The following is a 24982-nucleotide window of genomic DNA, read 5'->3' as shown; positions in this document are numbered from 1 at the left end:
GGCCACGCCCCCACATGGGCGTGGCTTTGTTGTGGCCACGCCCCCATCCCAACACACACCACGCCCGGTCCCCGGCGGGTGTCGCAGAGTGATGACGTAAGCGGGAGCGCGGCGCGGCCTGTCCGCCATGGCGAAGACCGTGGCCTATTTCTACGACCCGGACGTGGGGAACTTCCACTACGGTGCGAGCGGGGCCGCGCGGGGCCGGGGCAGCACCGGGGCGGAGCGGCGGGGCGACCGCCGCGGGGCTGGGGCCGGGCGGGGCCGGCTGGAGGCGGGGGGGTGGCCCAGCCCGCCCTCGCTGTCCCCTCTCCCCCGTCCCCGCTCCCCCGTCCCCCTCAGCCCGGACCTGCTGCGGAGCGCGGCGCCCGGCGGGCGGCGGGAGCGGCCGTTGTGCCCCCGTTGTCGGCCCCGTTAACCCCGCGCGGTTCCGTTCCAGGCGCGGGGCACCCCATGAAGCCGCATCGCCTGGCGCTCACGCACAGCCTGGTGCTGCACTACGGCCTCTACAAGAAAATGATCGTAAGCCACGCGTGTCCCCGGCCGGGCGGGGGGGACAGCAGGGCACCCCGGGGGGCTCAGCCGGTGGGACACCTCCAGCCTCAGCGCCCAGGGCTGCTTTGGGGTCCCACGGGTGGGGGACAGTGACTGGGGATGGCTGTAGGGCTTTGGGAGCCCCAGGGGTGGGTGACAGTGCTCAGTGGTGGCTGTAGGGCTTTGGGAGCCCCAGGGGTGGGTGACAGTGCTCAGTGGTGGCTGTAGGGCTTTGGCAGCCCCAGGGGTGGGTGACAGTGCTCAGTGGTGGCTGTAGGGCTTTGGGAGCCCCAGGGGTGCGTGACAGTGCTCAGTGATGGCTGTAGAGCTCAGTCCTGCACTGTTGGTGCAGCTGCAGAGGATTCCAAGGAGCTGCTGAGGTCAGGCAACTGTAAAGATACAATTTATGGAAATAATTTTTGATGTTTAGACATGAGAAGAATTTCCTTAATTAGTAAAATTCCCAAGTAAAACCACATCCAGTGCAGTGACTGTGTGGGAATGCAGCACTTGGGGGAACTGTGGGGAGTCTTTGCAAAGTTAATTTTCCAGATTCTTACTGTCACTGTGTGGATTTCCACAAGCAACTTCCCCAGAGGTTTTTTTTTATTGTTTCCACAAGTGACTTCCACAAGAAACTTCCCCAGAGCATTTTTTTTTAAATTTCCACAAGTAACTTCCCCAGAGTTTGTTTTAGTTTTTGGTTGGGGTTTTTTGGTTTTTTTTAATTTCCACAATTCACTTCCCCAGAGTTTTTTTTTAATTATTATTTCCGCAAGTAACTTCCCCAGAGTTGGGCTTTTCCTTGCAGGAACAACCAAAAAACCTGTTCTGACCTAACACTTCTAAATGGCAAATCCCTGCCTGAAGGAGGCAGTGGGCACAGCTCTAGATTTTTAGTCTTGAAATTCTTTTTTTTTGGGGGGGTTATGTTTTCCACAAGCTGCCACTGGGAAGCTGAAAACCTCAGAAACCTTCATCCCCAAGCAGTCAGGGACTGGCAAAATCAGGAGCAAGTAAAGCCAGGGGCTGGAGCAGCTGGGGCTGTGAAACTCCTGCTGATTCTGCGTTGTCTTGCAGTGGTTCTCCCTCTGCAGTCCCAGGCTGTGCAGCCGTCGGGGTGGCTTTGCCTCTTCCCACCTTCCCCAGCTCAGGAGCGTGGGTGGGATTGCTGGGAAGGCTGCAAGGAGCCAGCTGTGCTCTGCCAGCAGCTGGGTGAACATTTTGGCCTGGTTTTCCCTCCCTTTGTGTTGGATTGCCACGTCCCCGCTCCGACAGCCTCGGGCTGCCCAGTGGGAGCCATTTCTCCTCTCTTTGCCATCAGTTTTGGGCTGGTTTGGTTTAATGAACCCCCCAGGATTCCTGGGGGATCCCTGGGAATAGGGAGCTGCCTCATCCCCTGTTTGAGTTGTCAAAGGCAGTAGCCTCTGAGAAACACCAAATTCCACACGGAAAACACCAGGAGAGGAGGAGATGGGCTTGTTCTGCTTGATGGTGGCTCTGAAGATGCCCAGGTTTCCTGCTCAGCACAGAAAACAGGGCCGTGGTGCAGCTGTCCTGAGGAATTTCCCTTTGGAGACCAGCTTGTGCATCTTCTGTTATGTTCACCTTCCACTTTTTCTGTGAAGTGGTTGCTTTAAATAAGAGAAATAAAAATTAGAGAAATCACAGAAAAAAAATCTTATCAATTGAATTCCCTCTCCCAGTGCTGTTAATTTTTAACTCCCCCTCTGCTGAGGGGTGTGCCCTAAGTGCCAAACCTGTGTTGTCACAAGGTCCTGGATTTGAGTCCATCCACCTCCCTGGCCATTCCCTCCATTTCCTTTCCAGTGGAAACAAAACTTACACAACTCTTCCATCTGTCTGAGAGGTTTCCCCAAATAATTTGGAACCTGTCAGTAAATCTTAGAGAGGGATCAGAACCACCCCTAGATCAAGGTCTTAAATTGCTGAGTGAGGAAGGAATGATCCCCCCAGGGAAGGAAAAGCTGTGGTTTATTTTGCTGTCCAAGCAGGAGAATGTGCCATGGGGTAGGAAGAAATTTTGTGGCAAGAGCTGCAGTCAGGAGAGGCAGGTTTTGGATTTATGAAAGGGAAAAATGAGAGGAGAGCAGGTTCCATGGAGCAGCTGTTGAATTTAAATGAACACAAGTGCCAGTGTTGGCACAGTTTTTATGGACCTTGTGCAGGCCACTTAGCAATTAGCTTGAGATTCCTCCCAGCCCAAGGAAACAGAATTTGGATGGGAAATAACTCCTGCTTTTGTCTCTGGAAGGTGTTCAAGCCCTACCAGGCCTCCCAGCACGACATGTGCCGCTTCCACTCCGAGGATTACATCGACTTCCTGCAGAGGGTGAGCCCCAACAACATGCAGGGCTTCACCAAGAGCCTCAACGCCTTCAACGTGGGCGACGACTGGTGAGTGCCCAGGGGCTGCTCTGCCCTGCCCAGGGCCCTTCTGGAATGTGCCATTCCTGCCTTGGTTTAGGCAGCATGAGGAGTGTGTCCCTCCTGTGCTGTCTGCGTTTGCAAAGCCAGCTCTCTGCTGAGGAAGGCAGGAGCTTCCCCAGAAGAGAAATGCAAACCCCCTCCCTACAAATTATTGTAATTTTGAAATGAAGGGGCTCTCAGGATGAGGGTGTGGAGCCTCCCTTATTCCTTTCCCTTCGTGGGGAAGTTGCAGTGCTCCTTTTCGGGCCTAGATTTGGGCTTGCTGGGCTGCATACTCTGCTTGTTCTGGAAGAGCTTTCTGTTCTTCTGGAATGTGGCATCTTTGGTAAGAACGTGAATGCTGCATCCAGCTCTGGGGGACAAAGAACATCAACCTGGTGGAGCAAATCCAGAGGAGGCACCAGGATGAGCAGAGGGATGCAGCAGCTCTGCTAGGAGAGCTGGGATTGTTCAGCCTGGAGAAGGGAAAGGGTGGCCTCACTCTGGCCTTACAGTACCTGAAGGAGCTGACAAGAGAGCTGGAGAGGGACTGGGGCCAAGGCATGGAGGGACAGGACACAGGGAATGGCTTCCACTGCCAGAGGGCAGGGATGGATGGGATATTGGGAATTAGGAATTGTTCCCTGGGAGGGTGGGCAGGCCCTGGCACAGGGTGCCCAGAGCAGCTGTGGCTGCCCCTGGATCCCTGGCAGTGCCCAAGGCCAGGCTGGACAGGGCTTGGGACAGTGGAAGGTGTCCCTGTCATGGCAGGGAGTGGAACAGCATGAAATTTAAGTTCCTGTCCAACCCAAATCATTCTGGGATTGGGGGCTATCACAGTCCCCCCTCTCTCCTGAGGCAGTGTTACATCATGTCCCAGCTGTGGGCAGGAGACTCTGACAGGTTTTGGGAGCAGTGAAGCCTTCTCAAGGCTGGTTTGGAAGCTTTGGGAATCATTCTCAAATTCCCTGTGTACCCCGGTGTTTACAGGCAGCTCACTCCCCTGCCAGGGCTCAGTGAGTCACAGGCATGGTGAGAGTGATCCTGTTCCCAAATTAACTCTTTCAGAGGAGACTGAGCTTTATTCTTGCTCTGATGTTACCCCTGGCCAGTTTGATTCCGGTCTGTGCTCTGCAGAAAGAGGAGGAATGAGGAGCTCTGAGTTGGAATGTGGTTTCTTTTTCAGCCCAGTGTTTCCTGGCCTCTTTGAATTTTGCTCTCGTTACACTGGGGCCTCTCTGCAGGGAGCAACACAGCTGAACAACAAGGTAAGGGGCTGAAGTGCTGATCTTGTGGAACCCAGCTGGAGCTTTGGAGGAGGAGGAGGAAAAGCCAGGAGGGTGCTGTGGACCCCTGGGATGGGCAGGTGGAAGTGTGAAGAAGGGTACAGGGTTGTTGTCAACATATTGATTACAGGCAGCTCACTCCCTTGCCAGGGCTCAGTGAGTTACAGACATGGTCAGACTGATCCTGATCCCAAATTAACTCTTTCAGAGGAGACTGAGCTTTATTCTTGCTCTGATGTTACCCCTGGCCAGTTTGATTCCGGCCTGTGCTCTGCAGAAAGAGGAGGAATGAGGAGCTCTGAGTTGGAATGTGGTTTCTTTTTCAGCCCAGTGTTTCCTGGCCTCTTTGAATTTTGCTCTCGTTACACTGGGGCCTCTCTGCAGGGAGCAACACAGCTGAACAACAAGGTAAGGGGCTGAAGTGCTGATCTTGTGGAACCCAGCTGGAGCTTTGGAGGAGGAGGAGGAAAAGCCAGGAGGGTGCTGTGGACCCCTGGGATGGGCAGGTGGAAGTGTGAAGAAGGGTACAGGGTTGTTGTCAACATATTGACACTTTAAATTCGCTTCTCTTTCCTCTCTTAGATCTGTGACATTGCCATAAACTGGGCAGGGGGCCTCCACCATGCCAAAAAGTTTGAGGTAATGACATCTGTGGATTTCTTCTGCCTTTGGGGCCTGGGCTCTGTTGATCTCATCCTAAAGCTCTTGGGGTTTTTCTCTCTTCCAGGCTTCGGGCTTCTGTTATGTCAATGACATCGTGATTGGCATCCTGGAGCTGCTCAAGTAAGGACAGGGCCAAGGGCTGAACTCTGCTGGCTGCTTTGTGCTTTCCCTCTGCTCTTTCTCTCTTTTCCTGCCTCATTTGCCTTTCTGGAATCCAGGAAGCCCAAAAACTTCATTTTTGTCCTGGCCTTACCTTTGAGACACAATAAAGGGTTTGAGCACTGGAACATCTCACTCCAGTTTTGTTGGAGTCAGATGTTTTGTTATCCCTCAGGGAGCTTGAGGGATACAGAATAGTTCTTCAATCCTATTTCAGGGGCTTCTGAGTCTCAACCTTTTTGCCACAGTGAGCCTTTCATAGGTAAATGTAAGTTTTGGTTCACTGGAGACACAAAAATGACTCAAATCTTTCTGGAGTTGTTTGAGCACCTTAAGAACAGGATTTGGGCTGCACATGGATGATCAAAGGACACTTGGTCTCCATAGAAAAAAGTCAGGTTATTTTTCACTTTAGGGAATTAAAAATCAATTCAGAATGAGAGGAAAAGTTACAGAAATACCTTTAGTTTCTTGCATTGATATGAGATTTCTTTTTAATTTTTTTTTTTTTTGGTACTTCAAAGTGCCCTCCTTGTCACTGAACCTAAGACAAGCTGTCATGGAGTTAAAAAGGATTTGGAGCTGATCAAACAATAGTTACATGACTGCTGGCAAGTTTACTTGCTCTCAAAGTCAGATTTATGTGATGTACTGGGGTTTCTTGTTCCCCCTTCCCTGCTCTGTTTGGAACCCCAGGATTTCCCTGGCAATCCCTGCACTCCCATTTCCTAATCCCATCCACCAGAGGCTCAAATACAGCGCAGTTACCCCTCATGGGATGTTATTTCTGTCCCTATTCTGTTGCCTGTTTCCAGGAACGTTTCTGCAGCAGGTGACTGCATTTTGAGTTTGCTTCTGTCTCTGTGTCTCTGGCTGCTTCTCCAGTAAATTTAGCCCAGCCTGGAATTTTTGGTGCTCACCAGCTGGGACGCAGTGCTCCATTTCCCACCTCCTCCATGCCAGCTTGCCTTTCATTTCCTGATATGATTAAAATCACTGGAGCTCTTTAAAGATTAACTATGAGCACACTGGAAACAAGAATCTGCAACTTTTGAACACCCAGCTGCTTAAACAAGTTATTTTCCAAGATACTTCCGGCCCCATCTAAAAATCTTTCTGCTCTAATATCCATTTCCAACTACCTCAGAAGAAAATGTTTTAAATACCAATTTCCAGGCAGATCAGAGGAAGATGTTTGGGTGTGTACAAATGCCTGGAATCCCAGCTTTGATGTATCCCACAGGTATCACCCCCGGGTGCTGTACATCGACATCGATATCCATCACGGGGACGGGGTGCAGGAGGCTTTCTACCTGACAGATCGTGTCATGACAGTGTCATTTCACAAATATGGCAACTACTTCTTTCCTGGCACAGGTAAGTTTTTAATTTCTAGTGGGAATCTGCTTCAGAATCCCTTGGAAGCTCTACTGGAGTAGAAAAGAGTAAATCACAAAATTCGAGCTGCCGGGGGGAAATGGTGGGAGAAAGTGATTAGAGAGGAGCAGAACTGTAGTTGCTTGTAAGGGAGGGGTCCTGATCAGGTAGAAATACTCAGCCCAGCTCAGGCCTGGCCTTTGCACAGCTCTGAAGCCTCAGGGCTGTTGTGCCTGTCCTGTTTTGCAGGTGACATGTACGAGGTTGGTGCAGAGAGTGGCCGTTACTATTGTCTCAACGTGCCTCTGCGAGATGGCATCGATGACCAAAGTAGGTGTTCCCCCCTTTTCCCCTTGGCCCCAGGGGTTTCCTGGTCCTTCTGCTCCAGAGCCATGACAAATCCACCTCTCTCTCCAAAGGTTATAAGCACCTCTTCCAGCCAGTCATTAACCAAGTGGTAGATTACTATCAGCCCACCTGCATAGTCCTGCAGGTAAGGAAGCAAACCTCTGTGCACACATCCACGGCTGCAGAGAGCTCAGAGGGCTGTATCTGTGTTACCTTCTGTCCCCTGGTGTGGATCTGGAGAGCAATGCCAAAATTCCCTTGTTTTTCTGTTCCCCAGTGTGGTGCTGATTCTCTGGGTTGTGACCGGCTGGGATGTTTTAACCTCAGTATAAGAGGCCATGGGTAAGTACAGCAGGACTTGGCTTAGAAAAACCACCTGAAGGGCTCTGAGGAGTCTGCTGTGAGGTTGGAGCTTTGGCCTGCCAGCAGTTTTTGGGGTTTTTTTTTAACATTTGTGTGACTAGAGGGGCTTTGAGAATGAGGCTTTGTAGGAGGTGCCACAGGGAGATGGTGAAGGAGGAGGAGGCCATGGAGATGGTCAAAGGACTGGAGCCATCTGGGAGAGCTGGAGGTGCTCACCTGGAGAGGAGAAGGCTCCAGGGAGAGCTCAGAGCCCTTCCAGTGCCTAAGTGGGCTCCAGGAGAGCTGGAGAGGGACTGGGGACAAGGCATGGAGGGACAGGACACAGGGAATGGCTCCCACTGCCAGAGGGCAGGGATGGATGGGACATTGGGAAGGAATTGTTCCCTGTGAGGGTGGGCAGGCCCTGGCACAGGGTGCCCAGAGCAGCTGGGGCTGCCTCTGGATCCCTGGCAGTGCCCAAGGCCAGGCTGGATGGGGCTTGGAGCAGCCTGGGCCAGTGGGAGGTGTCCCTGCCATGGCAGGGGTCACAATGAGATGAGCTGTACGGTCCTTTCCAACCCACCCCCTCTGCTGGAGATTCCTGGGTGGAAGCTCCAGGTGTATCACACCAGCCATGGTACTGTTGGGAGTTCAGGGGGGCACTTCTGACACGTGAACCTGTGCTGCATTTTCATGTTTGGGGTTTGTAGGGAGTGTGTGGAGTATGTGAAGAGCTTCAACATCCCCTTGCTGGTGCTGGGAGGAGGAGGTTACACGGTCAGGAACGTGGCACGCTGCTGGTGAGTGCTCTCTGCCTGCTGAGGGGCACTGCTGGGGCTCTTCTGTGGGAGTTGTCCCTGCATTTCCCATTTCCCTTTCAATGAACTGAGCTCCTCTTTTCCCATGTTTTCAGGACTTATGAAACATCCTTGCTCGTGGATGAACCAATTAGTGATGAACTCCCCTACAGTGGTAAGTTGGAGTTGCCTTTTTTCCTCATGAGCTCAGCTGGACTTCTTGGGATGTTCTACTCTGCATTGATCAGGGCCAAAGTGTCAGCACTCCTGACCTCGGAGATGGCCTTAGCCATGCCTGGAAGTGTCCAAGGCCAGGTTGGATGGGGTTGCTCTAGTGGAAGGGGGTTGGAATGAGATGAGATTTAAGGTCCCTTCCAAACCAAACCATTCTGTGATCTCCCACCACCCACTTTGCTGGGCGGACACAGCCGTGTGTATCCAGGATGATTCAGTTTGCACCATTTACTGATGTTTTGTCTAATCCCTTGCACTCAGGGTTGAATATTACTGTGCTTTTTAAGCTCTGCTGTCCCCCAGGCAGGTGGGAGGGTGAGCTCTGCTCCCTGCACAGCTTCTGGCCCTCTGTGCTCTAACTCTGCCTCCTTCCATCTCAGAGTACTTTGAGTACTTCGCTCCAGACTTCACCCTTCACCCTGATGTCAGCACAAGGATTGAGAATCAGAACTCCAGGCAGGTGAGTGCTTGCAGCCATGCTGCAATATCAGCTTGGAATTTCCAAAACCCTGTGGTTGCTGCTCTGTCCTGTGAAACCAGCTGGAGCCCAGGGCAAAAAAAACACCAATGAAAAACAACAACTGGGATGTGTCAGTGTTTCCTGCTTGGGTGGCAATAATTGAATTCACTCTGCTCTGATAAGTGACTTTTTGCACAAATCTGTTGCTCTTGGCCAGCACAGAAGTGATGCAGGCAGGTGACAGAGCTGTGACACATCCCACTGTGGTGATCCCTGTGTGTTCTGTCCCTGTAGTACCTGGATCAGATCAGGCAGACCATATTTGAGAACCTGAAGATGCTGAACCACGCTCCCAGTGTGCAGATCCACGACGTCCCCTCGGACCTGCTCAGCTACGACCGCACGGATGAGCCCGATCCAGAGGAGAGGGGCTCCGAGGAAAACTACAGCAGGTACCAGAGCCTCTTTTGGAGCAATGGACTTCCCTTTCTGCCCCTGGGAGGGGGTACAGAGGAATCCATCTGAGTCCTAGAACAAGTCATAGAATCCCAGAATTTGGGGTTGGGAAGGGATCTTAAAGCCCATCTCATTCTTGCGGGCAGGGAAGTCACGTCTGAGTCTCTTGTTCTTACCCAAGGAGCTTCTGTGGTCTCCTACTATGACATTCCCTCAGGCCCCAGGGGTTCCAGATCTCTGTCCCTTCCCTGACAGGGATTTCTCTTCCCCCAGGCCTGAAGCTCCCAATGAGTTCTACGACGGTGACCACGACAATGACAAAGAGAGCGATGTGGAGATCTAAGGGCTCTGTGCTGCGGGGCCTCCCGCCTGGGACATGGATGCTTGGAGCACGTAACTGGGCCCTGCAGGAGCCAGTTTAGCCCTCTCTTCAACTTAGACTACGTGTGGGGGCAGCAGAGACAGCCCCACTGCAGGCTCCTGCCACCTGGAGAGGCACAGAGGTGACGTGTGCTCCTTACTTGTCACCACGTCACGGTTCTGGCTGTCACCGCTGTGGGAACGGAGCCGTGCTGAGTCCTGGCTGGCAGCTGTGGGACTGCCCTCAGAGCCTGAGCCACGCTCCATGGTTCCCATGCAGGCTCCTGCCAGCCAGCTGGGAGCTGGAGCAGCTGTGCCTACAATCTCTGCCTCTCTGCAGCACTTGGGATCCATCCTGCTGTCCCTGACCTCCCCTCAGGTACCACCCCGCTGTCCTCTGCAGCCTGCACTGAGAGCTGCTCCTGATGTCCCTTCTAAGAAGCTGATGCTCCACAGCTCCAGGAATTATTGGATAAGACCAGGCCAGTTGTGGGGTAGGGGTCAGGATGTCCTTGGAGCAGCTCAGTGGAGTGGATGGAAGGATGTGTGCAGAGCATAGGCTCATTCCTTCCCCCCACACCCAGATCTGCATTCACAAACGAGTTCTGCAGCACTTTGCTGAGTTGGACACAACCTCCCTGTTGTGTTTATTCCTTGGGAAGTTTAAGTCTCTGTGGAACAGAGGTTTGCCTGCCCGGGTCAGTACTTAGTGTGTTCTGAACCTTTAACGTAGCTTCCAGCTGTGTTTCCCAAGTTCACACGTGGTCAGCAAGAGATCTGGGCTGTTGGCTCTGAGAGGAAACAGTTCCTGGGCTGTACCCAGCAGATGTTGCTCTGCTGCTGGGTGAGAGAAGCTGCTTCCTGCAAGTGCTCTGTTCCTGCCCTCACCCAGCAGAGCTTTCCCTTGGCCATCCCTCCAATCCCAGATTTTGCTGCTCCTTCTCCCAAGTCCTCAGCTGGTACCTGTGGTGGTTTGGAACGTGCTGTTTGGGGAGGTGGGGGGGTTCAGCCTCTGTCTGTACGGTTCTGTTTGTTTACTGATGTCTTTGAACATTAAAGAAGAGGCAGTATTTTTCTTACCTGACCTGTTGTTTGTCTGTTTCATCCCCACACCTTTTTGGCTCCTGTTCTCCCAAGGGTCAGGCCCTGGCAGGGCAGTGTCATCCACTCTGTGAAGGAATGGAAGGAATTCTGCTCCTCAGAGTAAATGTTGGTGAGTTTTTGGCATCACTGCACAAGAGGGGAGCACCCTAAACTCCCTTTCAAGAGGCCAGGTGGGGTGGACACTCCTGTTAATGCCTCTCAGTCCAGCAAAAGCTTTGCAGGAAGCTGCAGAGCCAATTTGGGAGATTTTTCCTGCAGTTATTTAAAATGCCATGATTTCTGAGAGTTGCAGTGTCCATAACAGCCTCTGCACTTTGCACTCTCCCTGTCCCAAGGCCTTTTTGGGGGACTGTTTTGTAGTTCTGGTCACTACAACATGAAGCAGGCAGTAAGTCAGGGCTACTCCCAGTGGGTGTCCAGAGAAATCCCTCAGAAATAAATGGTGATTGAATTAGACTGGGGCTGGAGAAGGATGATCAAAGGTCTAACACAGCTCCTGTGAGGAGGGGTCTGGTGGATCAGGATCCTTCAGCTGAGGAGGGAGAACTGAGCAGGGATGGGATGTCATATGGGAAGCTAATACAACCATGAGTGAGTTTCTCCAAGTACCAGACTACAACAGCAGGGACTTCATCAGGGAGGGCCTGGAGTGCCAGGACACAGGGAATGGCTCCCACTGCCAGAGCAGAGGGCTGGGTGGGATACTGAGCAGGAATTGTTCCCTGGGAGGGTGGGCAGGCCCTGGCACAGGGTGCCCAGAGCAGCTGGGGCTGCACCAACCCTGGAAATACCCCTGATGGGAGGATGTTTGCTCCTGAAACAGACTGAATTCTCTGTTCCAGTGTGCTGAGGCTCCCTGTGCAGAGCTGTGCTCGGACACCAGGTGGCACCTGGATCACTGGAATTCTATGGAGGCTCCGTGGCCCTGCTGCAGCCTCTGTGTGCAGACACTGCAGCCCCACAGTGGGGGTTTGGGGTGGGAGAGAGTCCTGGCTGCGTTCTCAGAGGGATTCTGAGGGTTCTGGGCACTGTCAGGCCTGGCTGTCACCAGGGCACAGGGGCAGGGATTGCTCCTGCTGCAGCTCTGTGACTTCCCTGTGTGAGCTTCCACACCGTGCCCAGCACATCCCTTGGCACCAGGGATGTGGCCAGGCTGGCACTGTCCTTCCTGCACAGAATCTGCCAGAGATTCCCTCCAGGGGAGAAATGAATAGTCTGTCTTAATTTCCTATAAAGAATCACATAAAATAATTTTTTTCTGCTTTACCTGACTCTGTCCTGGTTGTGTTGGTCCCATAGCCCCAAAACACAACAACCCCAGGTTAATGAACTCACTGCAACATCTCCTGCAGCTCAGGTTGTTCCACAAGTGTGGCACAGGCTGGGAGCTTTGTGCCCCCTGTGCCTGGGTAGGAAATTGGGATAAGAACACCCTTGTTGTTTTGGGTGCTCTGGGAAGTGTTTGTAGCTTCTCTGCTTCCCACCTGTGCTCATCAGAGCCTGGAGGGAACTTCCCACCTCCCAGACTTTCTGTAGCACAGCTGAGATGTTTAGCTGCTGTTCACACCTCACACCAGTGCCTGCTTTCTCTGTGGAAGGCACCCAGCATCCACTGGCACTGACAGGAGCTGATTTTGGGATGTGCTGCCCAGCCAGGTCTGGCTCTCACCCCCCAAACCCTGTTCCTCCCCTCCCTCATGCCAGGAGGCCCAGGGAATCAGGAGCATTCCCTGCTGCCCCTCCAGGCCCTGCCACAGCCCAGGCTGCTTTCCCATTTCCAGGGTAAGGTGCAGCACAGCCATGGGGGTGTTATCTCTTCCCTTTCTCTATCTTAGGGACTGAGAGTTTGGGGATAGATTAAGTGCTTTGAAGTCTTCTCCCTCCCTCTGTGCTGAGCAAAGGGGGAACTTGGCAGGCCCTGACCCACCTGAGTGCCCTGGTTCTTTTCTGTTAACCAAATTTCCTAGGTGGAGATGCCCATGGGACTGGGGAGTGTGGCTTTGATTCCTCCTGGGGCAGAATTAACCTGCAGGAAGGAAAAGCAGAGGTGTTTCCTGCAGGTCTGTGCTGCTGGGCTCAGCCCTGCCTGTGTGTCAGTGACAACTGAGGTGCTGCAGCAGAGCAGGGGGGCTTGGCTGGGGTGCCAGGCACTGCAGAGCCCATCAGGGGCAGCTTTGTGGCCTGGCTGTCACCAGCAGCAGAGTCTGCTCCTGTGGTTTCCCTGTGTGAGCTTCTGGCCTAACAAATCCTCTGCCACCCCTCCCCAGTGCTGCCATCTCAGTTTCAATCCCTCACCCCTGGTCCTGTCCCTACAGGCTCAGGTTCAAAGTCTCTCTCCACCTTCCCTCTAAGCTCCATCAGTGCTAGGGGCTGCTCAAATCTCCCTTCCAAGCAGAGCATTCATTAATTACTCTCAGCATTACCCCACCACCCTCATTGTGCATTTCCTCTGTCCAGTCTAACCCTTCTTCCTCCTCCTGTCATGGCAGGCCCTGATAAAAAGTCTCTCTCCACTTCTCTTATCAGCCCCTTTCAATGTGGGAAGCCCCAGATAAGGTGTCCCCACACAGTCCCCCCAGTCTGCTGGCACATTAAACACTGCAGCTCCCAGTGTGGACCACTCCGTAAGTTAGGCCAGCCCAAAAGTTAGGGATTGTTCAGGGCATTTTGCAGTCCAGTTGGAGTCCCTGCAAGGCCAGACATTGTCCAAGCTCCTCTCTCAGCATAAATTTTAAAAAAATAATAAAATCAAATAGGTTTTTTTTTTTTAGTTGGTAGAATTTGCTGTGTTTTTTGAAGGATTTTTTGTATTATTTGAGATTATTTTTGGAGTATGAGGAAATTAGATTAATTTTCTGTTTGTGTTTTGTAAAGATTTTTTTTTTTTAGGTTTTGAGGTATTTATTTTTTTATTGTATAAGGAATTGGTAGTTGTTTTTGTTGTTGTTTATTATTAGAACTGGAAGGTGTAATAACAGAAGTGGTTAGAGGTGGTGTTTTAGTAGGAGCTTGAATGTTTTGTTGGTTTTAACATGGTGTTGGTGGAAGCATGTAGGCATTGTTTATGGAAGTATTTAGGGTGTTGTTATTTTGTTGTATGGAAGGTGCTTGAGATGGTATTTTGTGTTTAGATTTAAATGTTTATTATCTTTTATTTCTATTACAAGTTGTGAGTTGCTGGTTTCCATTTGGGCCTGGGGATGTTGTCTGGATGAACTCCTTGGATGCATCCCCCCAGGAATTCCTTACTCATCTTACATAACCCAGAGCATTTCTGCAAGTCAGTGACTCCTTAGGTCCATGAGGTCAGATCCAGGATGGATTGAGCTCCTGACACGTGGATTTGGAGATGCTCTTAAAGGGCAGTGGGACTTCATTCACCCAAGCTGGGGCTCAGGGCCCCGAGCACCTCGTGTGGACCCAAATCAAAGTTTCTCTTGAGACTGAAGCTTTGGGGTTTCCTGGCAGTGCTGGGGACCAGTCCCCAAATTCCTGTTCCAGCATCCCTGTGCACTCTTCCCATGCCCTCAGATTCCCAGGATACTCTGGCACCCCTTCCCCTTGCTCACAGATATCTGGCTGCAGGCATCAGGGTCTTCTCTAGCCAAAACCTCCCTCCCCTTCCTTGTCCATCCCAGTGTCCCCAGCTCTGTCCCCTCAGAGGCCTTTGGGATTCTGCAGCTGTGGCTCCTCTCTCCCTCCATCTGTTCCTGATGTGCCAGCTTTGGCTGAGAAGTGGCAGCAAACAGGGGCAGAAACTTCTCTCTCCCTCTGGAATATTCTCAGGAAAAATGGAGAAATCTGTCCACAAACCAGGAGCTGGTAAAGGCAGAGTTTCTGCTGAGGAGAATGAGCAGAGGGAGCTCACCAGGGTCCTTCCAGCATCACAGGATGATTTTGGTTCAAAAGGTCCTCTGGAGGGCTCAGGCCCATTCCTCCTGCCCCAGGTAAGGCCAGTCCAAAGGGATTAGGGATTGTTCAGGGCCTTTTCCAGTCAGGTTGGAATCCCTGCAAGGCCAGACATTGTCCCAGCTCCTCTCTCAGCATAACTGAGCTCCCTTCTCTGCTATTTAATCCCCCTTGTGAAAATATTCTCTTTAACTAAATCCTGATTTACCTGATGGGAGCTGGTGGCTCTCATCCCTTCACCTCCTCCCTGCTCTTCCCTCTCATTTCCCCTGGAGTGGTGTTGGGGAACACTCAGTGCCAGCACCAGGGTGCTCTGCCAGGGCTCTGGGGGCAGCACTGTGGGAAGTTGTGGAAGAGGTTTTACAGAGACTTCTGGGAGCCAGAGAGGAGTTGGATAAGAGGATCTATGCTCACCCCTGAAAGAATTTCCTACCAAGGTCATTGACACAGAAACCAAGAAAGAAGAAATAAGAGAAACCTGCAACTGCCTGTTCCAGTGAGCACTTTGTTTGTCTCCTGACCAATGACTAAAGTGTAAACTTAGAAGGTTTGTAAGAATAAAAATCATGCAGGCTATAATAAAAACAGGTCTGAAGCCTTCTGAAAATGGAGTGTGTCTCTTTGTATTGTCCCTGTCTCAACCACAACAGGAGATGAATGTTCCTTTGCTTTCTGGAGCCTGTTTGGAGAACCTTCTCCCTGGACTTTGTAGTGAGAGTGATTTCTGCAGGGTGTGTGGGGTACCTGCTCCCTGTGAGCCCTGGCAGAGGGGTTTGAGGCTGTTCCCTGCAATTCCTGGAAACTGCAATCGTTCCCAATCTCACACACGCAGTCTGTAAGTACAGGTAGGCTGCTCTGGGAAGTGTTTGTACCTTCCCTGATTCCCAGCTCTGCTTATCAGAGCCTGCAGGGAGCTGCCTGTGGATGGGCTCAGCAGCTGCTCTGCAGGCCAAAGGACTGAGTTAGCAGAGGAAGAAATTGATGAAATGTGAGTTTATCCATAGCAAGGAAGAAAGCAAGGCCATTAGCATGGAAACCACTAAAATAGACACAAAAGGGATATTTGCAGTGAGAGGATAGAAGCCTTAGTGAGCAGGTGCATGTGCCTTAATAATTTGTTATAAACTCTTGCCAGTTAATTATTGACATTAATTGCTTTGTACCAATAAAATACAATAAACTATTACTTGTCCAGCGAATATAATTGGCTGTTTTGATGTAACTAATGACTTCAATAACACTTTGTTAAGAGTATAAAACTTAGGAACAACTTTTAATAAAAAGAACCAAAACCATTGTTGTCACTGCACAAGAGTGGGTGTGTGTGTTTGTGTGTGTGTGTTGTGTGTCCATCTCAACAGAGACACTCCCCACCTCACAAACTTTCTGTAGTGCAGCTGGGATTTTTAGCAGGTGTTAACACCTCGCACGGGGCGCTGGTGTGGCCTGCTGGTCTTGGACTGACTTTTCCTGACGTTTTAGAGCCAGCAGCTCTTTCCCTGCCATTCCAGCGCCATTCCTGGGGCACCTGGCCTGGTGCAGCCCCAGCTGCCGTCCTGGCCCAGGTGTTCTCCTGGCTGGAAGTGCTGCTTTTAACAGAGGCCATGGAAAAGTGAGCGGGAGCGAGGCCAGGCTGTGTCCCAGGGCTGAATCTTTGGGAGTGAGGAGCTGCTGCCGTCCCCATCACTGCTGCCACTGCGGTGGCTTCACCTGGTGCCAGTCTCCTGCCACCCCTCGCTTTTTGGGGAGCTGCAGGTGCCACCTGCCCCCAGCCCTGGGGTGCAGCTCCTGCCTGTCCCGGGGTGCTGCCACTGCAAGCAGCGCTGGGGCTGTCACTGCTGGGGCTGCGTGCCGGTGCCTGGGGTTTACTGGGAGGCACTGGGATGCACTGGGGGCCTGCAGCGCCCACCACACCCCCCAGAGCGCTCCCATTGGGGCATCACCGCTGAGGAGCGATTTTTCTTGGCAATTTAAACTTTGAGGAGCCCCTGCCTGAACCCCGAGCTAGACCAAGGAGTTCTCCAAAGGCTTTCCGGCTTTGTGCGGGTATGGGGGGTGTTCCGGCCGTGGCAGCGGGGGTCTTTCCCCGCGCCCCCGGTGCTGTGCCGGTGTCGCTGCAGTGTCGCTTTCACCCGCCAGGTGTGCGCAGTTGAGCCGCGCTGGCGCCGCTCCCGGGATGAGCTCAGCGCGCCGCGATTGGGAGCCGGGATCAGCTGCTGCCCTGACGCGGCGCTGACGCGGCCCCGCATCATCCCCCCAATCCTCCCCCGAATCCCCCCCTGCGTGCGCATCCCGCCCCTCCATCCCCCCCTTCTTCTTCCCCTCCCTCCGGCCCCCGCTCTGAACCTGGAAAAAACAGCTCAGCTCCTATTTCAAGGAGCTTTTGTCCTCCCAAAGAGCTTTCTTGGGGACATTTGTCTTTCTTTCTTCTGCCTGTGACGGGAACATAATTGGGAGTGGGTCTCCATCTGCTCCGGGGGGAAAGGGGGGGTCCCGGGGAGAGATCACACTAGGGCAGCATCCCCAGTTTTAGGGCGCTTTGGATGGGGTGTTTTGGGAGCAGGAGCGGGGATTTGCAGGGTTTTGTGCCCTGAAATGGATCAGGAATCAGGGACTGTGCATTGCCTCTGTTGTGGGGCTCCCCCATCTCTGCAGTGCCCTCCACACCCGGGGCTCCGGGCCCAGCAGTGCCAAAATCCCAAATCCTACCCCAAATCCTGCCTTCCCACAGCCCTCCCAGTGTCCTGCCCAGCCTGGGGCCACCCTGATGTGTCACTTGTGCTTTCCCAGCCCTGCCAGCCTGAGTCACCGGGGTGTGCTGGGAATTCAGCCGGGTTGGGAGCCCCAGAGCCAGGTTTTGCAATTTTTTCAGTCTCCCATTGCTCATGGGATGAGCTGTCCTGGCACCCCCTTTCTTGGTGCCCCTTGTTATGCAGCAACACTGCAAAAACTCCCTCTCCTCAGGTGCCACTTCCCTGCCAAGCTCCTGCTGCCCCAGTGCCACCCTCAGTGTCCCCTGCCATGCAGGGGGACATGCCCTTATGCCCATATATTTATTATATAAAGTTTATATCATATATTATCTATTGTATCTATTAAATTGTATATTATATATATATATATTAATGACAGTGATAAAATCAGGGCTCCCTGGGTGTCCCATCCTGGGTGTCCTCCACCCCATTCACCCCCAGACATCCCCCAGAGCTCCAGCTCTGGGCCAGCTCGCCCTGATCCCACAAAAAGCTCTGCTCTCTCCCAGGAAGGGCCCTGGAGGAATTCTTGCAGTTATATAAATTGTAGAAGTTACATAAGGACCTTCCCTGTGCAGCTCTGAGAGCTGGTGCCCCACACCCAGCCCGTGCCAGGGGCTCAGACTGGTGCTGGGTATCCCATTCCTGCCTGGATTCCAGCCTTCAGTGCTGCCACTTTACCTCCCCTCATCTCCATCTGTCTCTTCAATTTTTAAAAACTCGCTTTTCTTCCTCATCCACTCAGTGTTTAAATTATTACCAGGGAAAAACAAGGGATCCTGGATTTTTGTGTGTGTGTGTGTTTTTTCACCTCCTTCCTGAGCAATGCCTTTTGGCCCTTTTTGAACTGATCTTGGGAAATTTTTTGGAAGTTTTCATTGGAAATTTCAGCCTCAGATCCAGCAGGATTTGGCCCTACCGTGGCACACTCCTGCCTTGAAACACTCAGGGAGCAGTTTGCAGGGTTTTCCATGGACCCTTTCATCCCCAAACCTTTCCTGGGCTTTTCCCTGGTCACCCCATATCAGATTTGGGCTGGTTCTCCCTTTATTTCCATCTTCAACCCTTTTTCCCATCCCACATGAGAAAATTTGGGAGCTCGTCCTAATGTGGAACTTCATACAAATGAAATTTAATGAAATTTCTCACACATGGAAAATGATATCACTGTGTAGGGCAGTGGCATTAATTTTTAAGAGTTGTGTGTGTGAAATAGGTTGGTTTTAATACAAATTGCTGTCTTTTTCCTGAAGATTTTATATGTTATGTATTAACATAGAAAGAAAATAGAAGTGCAAAAGGGGAGGGAGAGGCGACCAGGGGAACTCTGGGGGTGGCAAAGCTGCTGAAAGCTTTTAAGCAAAAAGAATTTTAGCCTCAGACCCAGCAGGATTTGGCCCTAAATGGGGTCACCCCATTTCTCTCCACAGCTAACTCCCCTCATATTCACCTTCAGCCCTTTCTCCCATCCCACAGGAAGAAACACCAAGTTTTGGGTGCTCATCCTAATGTGGAACTTAAATTAAATCTAAAGGTTTTTTCAATCCTGGAAAATTAAATAATTGTGTGGGACACGGGCAATAATTTTTAGGAGCTTTGTGTGTGAAATATATTGATTTTAATACAAAATACTCTCCTTTTCCTGGATATTTTGAATTTTACACAGCAAGGAAAATAGAAGTGTGAAAGAAGAGGGAGAGGCGACCAGGGGAGCTCAGGGGGTGACAAAGCTGCTGAAAACTTTTAAGCAAAAAGAATTTTAGCCTCTGGTCCATCAGGATTTGTCCCTAAATGGGGTCACCCCATTTCAGGGGGGGGGGGGGCTGGTCCTCTCCCTATATTCACCTTCAGCCTTTCTCCCATCCCACAAAAGAAAACACAAAGTTTTGGGCACTCATCCTAACATGGAACTTAAATGAAATTTAAAGGTTTTTTTCAAACGTGGAAAATTATATAATTGTGTGGGGCACTGGCAATAATTTTAAGGAGCTGTGGGTGTGACAAACGCTGGATTTAATACAAAATACTCTGCTTTTCCTGAGAATTTTGAATTTTACACAGCAAGGAAAATAGAAGTGTGAAAGGGGAGGGAGAGGCGACCAGGGGAGCTCAGGGGTGACAAAGCTGCTGAAAACTTTTAAGCAAAAAGAATTTTAGCCTCTGGTCCAGCAGGATTTGGCCCTACACTGACATAATCCTGGCTTAAGAGTTGGACATTCAGGGAGCAGCTTGCAGGGTTTTCCATGGACCTTTTCATCCCTAAACCCTTCCTGGGGACCACACCGGGTCACCCCATTTCAGGTGAGTGCTGGTCCTCCCCTCGTATCCATCTTTAACCCTTTTTGCCATCCCATGAGAGAAAATACCAAGTTTTGGGTGTTTGTCCTAATGTGGAATTTCAAATAAATTAAATTTAATGGCTTTTTTCTAACCTGGAAAATTCTATAATTTTGTGTGGCAGTGGCAATAATTTTTAGGACCAGTGTATGTGAAATATTTTTGTTTTAATACAAAATACTGGGTTTTTGGGGGGGATTTTTAATGTAACACAGCAATGAAAATATAAGTGTAAAATAGGCCGCAGGGAGAGACAACCAGGAGACCTCAGCGGGTCACAAGGATGCTGAAACTTTTTAATCAAATATTTTGACTATCACAAGAATTTTAATCACCCAGTTAAGAATTTTGGGGGTTTTTTTGCTGCCGGGAGCCTGTGGGGCTGGAGCAGGGCAGGCGAGCTCCTTTCCCCCGCCCGGCTCATCCAGCAGCAGAGGGTGCTCATGCACCGCTGTGCGAATCCTCCTCTCCCTCAGCCATCTTAGGGAAACGTTTCCCTTCCCCGCAGTCTCCATTTTATGTTCCTGACGCAGAAAATAAAAAGGTCAGCACGGGGGGGAGGGAGGCTGGGCTGGGGGGGATGCGGGAGGTGCTGAGGCAAAGCTTGGCTGCGGTTTTTGGGGTGCCAGGGCGGGATGTGGGGCTGCAGAGGGGGCACTGAGGGTCTGGTACCCAGGGGGGTGCAGGGAGAGGGGCTGCAGGGGAGGGAGGGCAGGATTGGCGAGGGGGGAGCTGGAATTCCAGCTGGAATGCTGCTTGGAGCCCCCCGGCAGCCCCCAGGGTGGGTGGTGCCCCCTCCCTCCCTCCCTGCCTGCATCCCTGCATCCCTGCATCCCGCCCTGCCCCAGGATGCTGCAGCTGGATGCTTTTATTAACCCCTGTCTCCACGGGAGGCTGAGCAGATCCCCCAGGCTGCCTGAAGCAGGATGGAGCTCAGGATGGAGCTCAGGATGGAGCTCAGGATGGAGCTCAGCTTTCAGCCCTTGCCAGGCTCCCCAGTCCAGAGGGACTTTCCTGTTTTCATTGTTCGGGACACCGAGATCTGTCCTTGTTCTTTCTTTCCTTCCTGCCCGCACACGTTCGGGAGGGGGAGGGGGTTGCCCCAGCTCCGTGACCAACAAAGGCTGGCAGCAGCACCTTTCCCAGCTGTGTGGAGAGTCCCAGGAGAGCTGCCAGCATTTATGGAGCAATTGTTGTCATCATCCCGATTTGTGGGAGCCTTTTTTTGTTACTCATCGCTGCCTGCTCCGTGCTGAGCAGCACTGAGGGTGAGCAGGCACCCCCCAGTCCGGGATATGAAACCTCCCAGGGGTGCCAAGTGCTCCAGTTTCACCCACCCAACCAGCCGGGGATGCTCAGGGATGGGCTCGGGGCTGTGGTCCCCCCTGGCCCCTGCCTCTCTGTGCCCTGTGATGAGCACAGCACATCTCCCCCTTCCATGAGGGCTCTGGGAGCTTCCAGAGGCCTGCTGGGATTTCTGAGTGGTTTCCAGGCTAAGGAGTGCAGTTTAGGGGTTGGGGAGGGGTTTTTGTGGCACCTCATAGCTGAGAAGCAAAGCGCTGTGCCCTCACCTTCACAGGAATGTGCACACAGACAATCGCTGGTGTCGCTGCATCCAACAAACTTCCAACAGCCGGAGCTGCCAGCTCCAAAACCTGCCCGAGGTGGGGATTAAACACTTCAAATTTGGGCCAAGTCCATCAGCAAACTTGAACAAAAAGCCCTGTGAGAGCTGACTTGTCTCCAGTGTTTTCAGCTGAGTCTGCTCGGGCAGCTCATCCCTCAGAGCCAGGGACGGGGAGGAATTCCATTCCCACAAATCTGCTCCTTCCACATCCCGCCTGCCCTTATGCCTATCCTACACCCAGTTTATTCCAAACTCCTTTATTCCTTTCCTAAAAACCTGATTTTGTAGTTCAGTTGAGCCTGTTTTTGTCAGGTTTTTGTCAGGTTTTGGTCAGTTTTGGTCAGTTTTGGTCAGTTTTCCCCCAGCTGCTCCATCCCCTTCCCGCAGCCACGCACGAGGATGCTCTGGTCAAGAAAACACCGCAAGAGCCCCTGTGCTTTCTGGGGACACTCAGATCGCTCAGAGCGACTTTTCCTTTAAATACCCCGAGCTAAAGCTCCCTTTGTCTGTCATCTTGCGCCTGCCTGGACGAAAATAGGTCAGTGATTCCGTGCCGGGCTGGCGGAGCGAGCGCTGCCGCGGGCGCCGGGCGGGCTCGGGACAGGGATGCTCGCCCTCTGAAGAATCGTGTTTCCTGGGCTGTTGGGGTCCACTCCGGCTGGCTATAGACCCTTGCCACACGATACTTCATAGACGAAGGTAAAAAATTGGGAAGCGCTCTCCTCCACGTGGGAAACGTTGTCCTTTATTCCAAGACACACATCAAGTGGACAAACCATGGGAGAAAAGAGGACGTTCCCTGGCGGCAGGGAGCTTTTATACCCCCCGGATGGGGACAGAGGGAGAGTCCACAGCCAGTGGGACACCAGTGAGGAGTGGCTGGGGCAGGGGTAACCCAGGGGAGAGACCACCAGGTGGTACCAGGACAGGTCGGGGACAGACCATGTGATGGGGAAAAAGGGGTAACGAACCACATGATGTAACATAAGCTATACAGTGCAATACAAAGCTATTCTGTGCAAATTCCCAATCACCCAGTGCAAGAGAACAACTAAACTGGTGCACCACAACAGCCCTCCCTGCGCCGTGAGCGGGCAGGAGCCGCTCCGGGGCTGCCAGGGGGAGCAGCACCCCCGTGCCCACCTCTCGCCCGGCACAGCTGGGTTCTCGGGATGCTTTTCCGCCTTTTCGTGATGTCATTTTGGGGCTACCGAAAAATAGAGGGCAGGTGAAATTAAGGGAATAAAAGCAGTTTATTTATGGAAGGGCTTTCAGGTACATTTAGGGCCATCGAGGGGTGTGGGAACCCTGGATGCTGAGAATTTTAAACTTTCTGTGCAGAAAGGCACAGACCCGCAAGAGAACACTGCATTTGACCTGAGGCCGTGTCAAAAATGGTTGATAGCACAGATTATGAGACAGGGGCTTCCAAAAATGGCTTTCAAAATTGATTGATAGCAGATTATGAGACAGGGGCTACACCCAAAAATGGTCACGGGTTTTCACACTTCTATAAGTTTGGTTTATTTGCATATTGGGCGTTAATCTTCCAATTACAGCTTCAGGTAATGAAGTCATTTACCCCCAGTCTGCTCCCCCCAACTCACTTTTGTTTCCATCTCCTGGGCCTGAGGCAGTGAGGTGTCCTCGATTCCCGGGCCTGGAGAGGAATTGTTGTGTCTGCTCTAAACGGGAAAGCAGCAGCTCACATGTACATGGAGTTTGGAGTTCTACACTAAGAACTGCAGGGTTACAAACAGATGGAAAATATAAAAGCTGAAATCCTAAGGCATATCCATGCTCAGGGTGCAGGTTTTGGCGTTTGTGGGCACCCCAGGACTGGCACAGCCCCCGTTCCTGTTTGCTCCAGCCCAGGGTGAGCGTTCAGGCACCGAGCTGAACTTACCTTTACTGGGGAACACAGCAAAGGTAAGAAGACTTTGGGGAAGCAGTGAAAGAAGGCCTCAGAAACAGAAAGAAAATAAATCAAAAACCAGAAAACTTTGAGCTAGCTGCAGCTGCAATTGTGAAAGCAGAAAAGTTACAATAGTGCAGCAAGCAAGGACATGAAACAATGGCTTGAGTTTTGGGCTTGGCTAAGATAGGCCTTAAGAGTGCAGAAAAATGTGCTTAGCAAGGTAGCAGAAGGTTTTAAGCTTAATAATGGAGTATTGTGTATTATTAATAGAAAGAAGACAAGCAGGCTTTGTGTGAAGCAGGTGTACGTGTGCTCTTAGTGGTTGGCTAGGTCTTTATTATTTATTTCTTTATTTTTTAATTATTAGCTGTAGCAATGTGCTCTTGGCTGGAAAGTTTTTTAAATGCTCTGCAACAAAGCAATCTTTGGCCGCTGCTGGCTGCAGGGGAGCTTTGCCACCCTCCCGCTGTCTCAGCCGAGCAGTGAGGCCGATGCCACGGTGGAGCTCCAGGAAGGATCGCAGCAGCCCCTCCCGTCTGTGCGACCCCCGGCACCACGGCCCAATCCCCTCCTGCGCTGAGGAGCGAGGGAGCCGCCGGAAAGGTGGGAATCCTGGGGGGGACACGATGCCCGACAGGCAGGAGGAATGATGTGTGGAACTCTATGACATTACAAGGCTAATTAATTCCTTCATTATACTATAACTATATTATAGAACATTCCATTAACAAGAACTATTACTAACCAGAAAACTCGTGACTGGCTGTAGACCGCCAGTCCACACAGCTCGCACTTGATGGCTAATTAACATAAACAACTATCACACAGTCCAATTAAGGACTCGCTTTAGGTAAACGATTTTATCAACACATTCTACGTGTGCAAAACACCAGGAGCAGCAAGTAGAGATAAGAATTGTTTTCTCTGCTTCTCTCACAGCTTCCCTCCATTCAGAGGGAATGTGAATACCACAGGAATCGTTCCCATGGGATGCTGCTGCTCCCAGGGCAGGGTCTGTGCCAGCCGGAGCTCTGCCACACACAGAGGGGCATTACCCGGCCTGGGAGGTTTAGGGGCTGGGCTGGGGTTGGGCATCTCTGGGTCGCTCTTCCAGCACCAAACCTGCAAACGCTTTCCTGAAAGGGAGAAACACGGCTCGCTATTTTAATAAAATTTTATAAATTATTATTAATTATAGATATAATTATATATATATACTATATATTATATAGTACGTATTATAGATTATATATTGTATATTAAAAATTATATATAATGTATAATAATACACACTATGTCTATTATCTATTATCTAATAGATTTTATATAATTTGTGTATTATTATATGTTATAAATTATTACATTATTATAAGTTATTAAATTATTATATATCATTTTAATAAACGTTTATTAAGGGATAAAAGGGATAAAATCCAGCGACAGGGTTAACTTAAACCATGTTCTCTACATACTGTAACATTACAGGGGGGTACATGAATATTCATGAGTTTATGAATATTCAAACATTCTTTTGCTTGGTTTTAACCTTTGACTTGTCTTCATGCTATCTTGTAGATTAAACCAATATATTTTATTTCTTCTTGTGGCTCCATCCTGTTGTATTTTCACTCTCTGGTAACAGGGGTTAATAAATTTTTTTTTTTTCGATGCTCTGGTTTCTATTTCAGTTACCTTATCTTTCAGATAAGACAGTCCCCGAATGTGGGAAATCACTTAATTATTTTACACCATTTTCTGAGTTAGTTATAGGAAAAACAATTTCAACATTTCACAGTTTATTATGCTATGGTCTAAAACAGTATATACTGCACTATATTTACACTATATAATAGTATTACACTATATAATAGTATATATTACACTACAC

The 24982-nt window shown here is 51.0% G+C and overlaps 1 protein-coding gene and 1 long non-coding RNA gene across 3 annotated transcripts; both read left to right on the top strand.

The window, feature by feature from the left end:
* The first annotated feature begins 49 nt into the window (after positions 1 to 49).
* On the top strand, positions 50 to 10527 carry HDAC3 (histone deacetylase 3). 2 transcript variants are annotated; one of them, XM_041418545.1, is made up of 15 exons: positions 50 to 182; positions 440 to 522; positions 2810 to 2952; positions 4151 to 4232; positions 4833 to 4889; positions 4978 to 5033; positions 6316 to 6449; positions 6699 to 6779; positions 6869 to 6942; positions 7075 to 7139; positions 7850 to 7939; positions 8053 to 8111; positions 8551 to 8630; positions 8925 to 9082; positions 9360 to 10527. In XM_041418545.1, exons 1-15 carry the CDS (start codon positions 128 to 130, stop codon positions 9427 to 9429), a joined length of 1287 nt encoding a protein of 428 aa, XP_041274479.1. In that variant the 5' UTR covers positions 50 to 127; the 3' UTR covers positions 9430 to 10527. The 2 variants fall into 2 exon arrangements, with proteins under 2 accessions (XP_041274479.1, XP_041274489.1); XM_041418555.1 differs by lacking the exons at positions 50 to 182; positions 440 to 522; positions 2810 to 2952; positions 4151 to 4232 and adding an exon at positions 4539 to 4658.
* Positions 10528 to 20022: 9495 nt separating this feature from the next.
* LOC121343441 lies at positions 20023 to 24266 on the top strand. Its single transcript, XR_005953707.1, has 3 exons — positions 20023 to 20093; positions 21715 to 21875; positions 23462 to 24266. It is a non-coding gene; the product is annotated as an uncharacterized LOC121343441 (long non-coding RNA).
* Positions 24267 to 24982: the final 716 nt, after the last annotated feature.

This window comes from Onychostruthus taczanowskii, unplaced genomic scaffold, assembly GCF_017590055.1.
Source record: "Onychostruthus taczanowskii isolate IOZ18803 unplaced genomic scaffold, ASM1759005v1 scaffold107, whole genome shotgun sequence".
Taxonomy (NCBI): Eukaryota; Metazoa; Chordata; class Aves; order Passeriformes; family Passeridae; genus Onychostruthus; species Onychostruthus taczanowskii.
The sequence above is the reverse complement of the archived record's forward strand: the minus strand, read 5'-3'. Positions and strand labels throughout refer to the sequence as shown.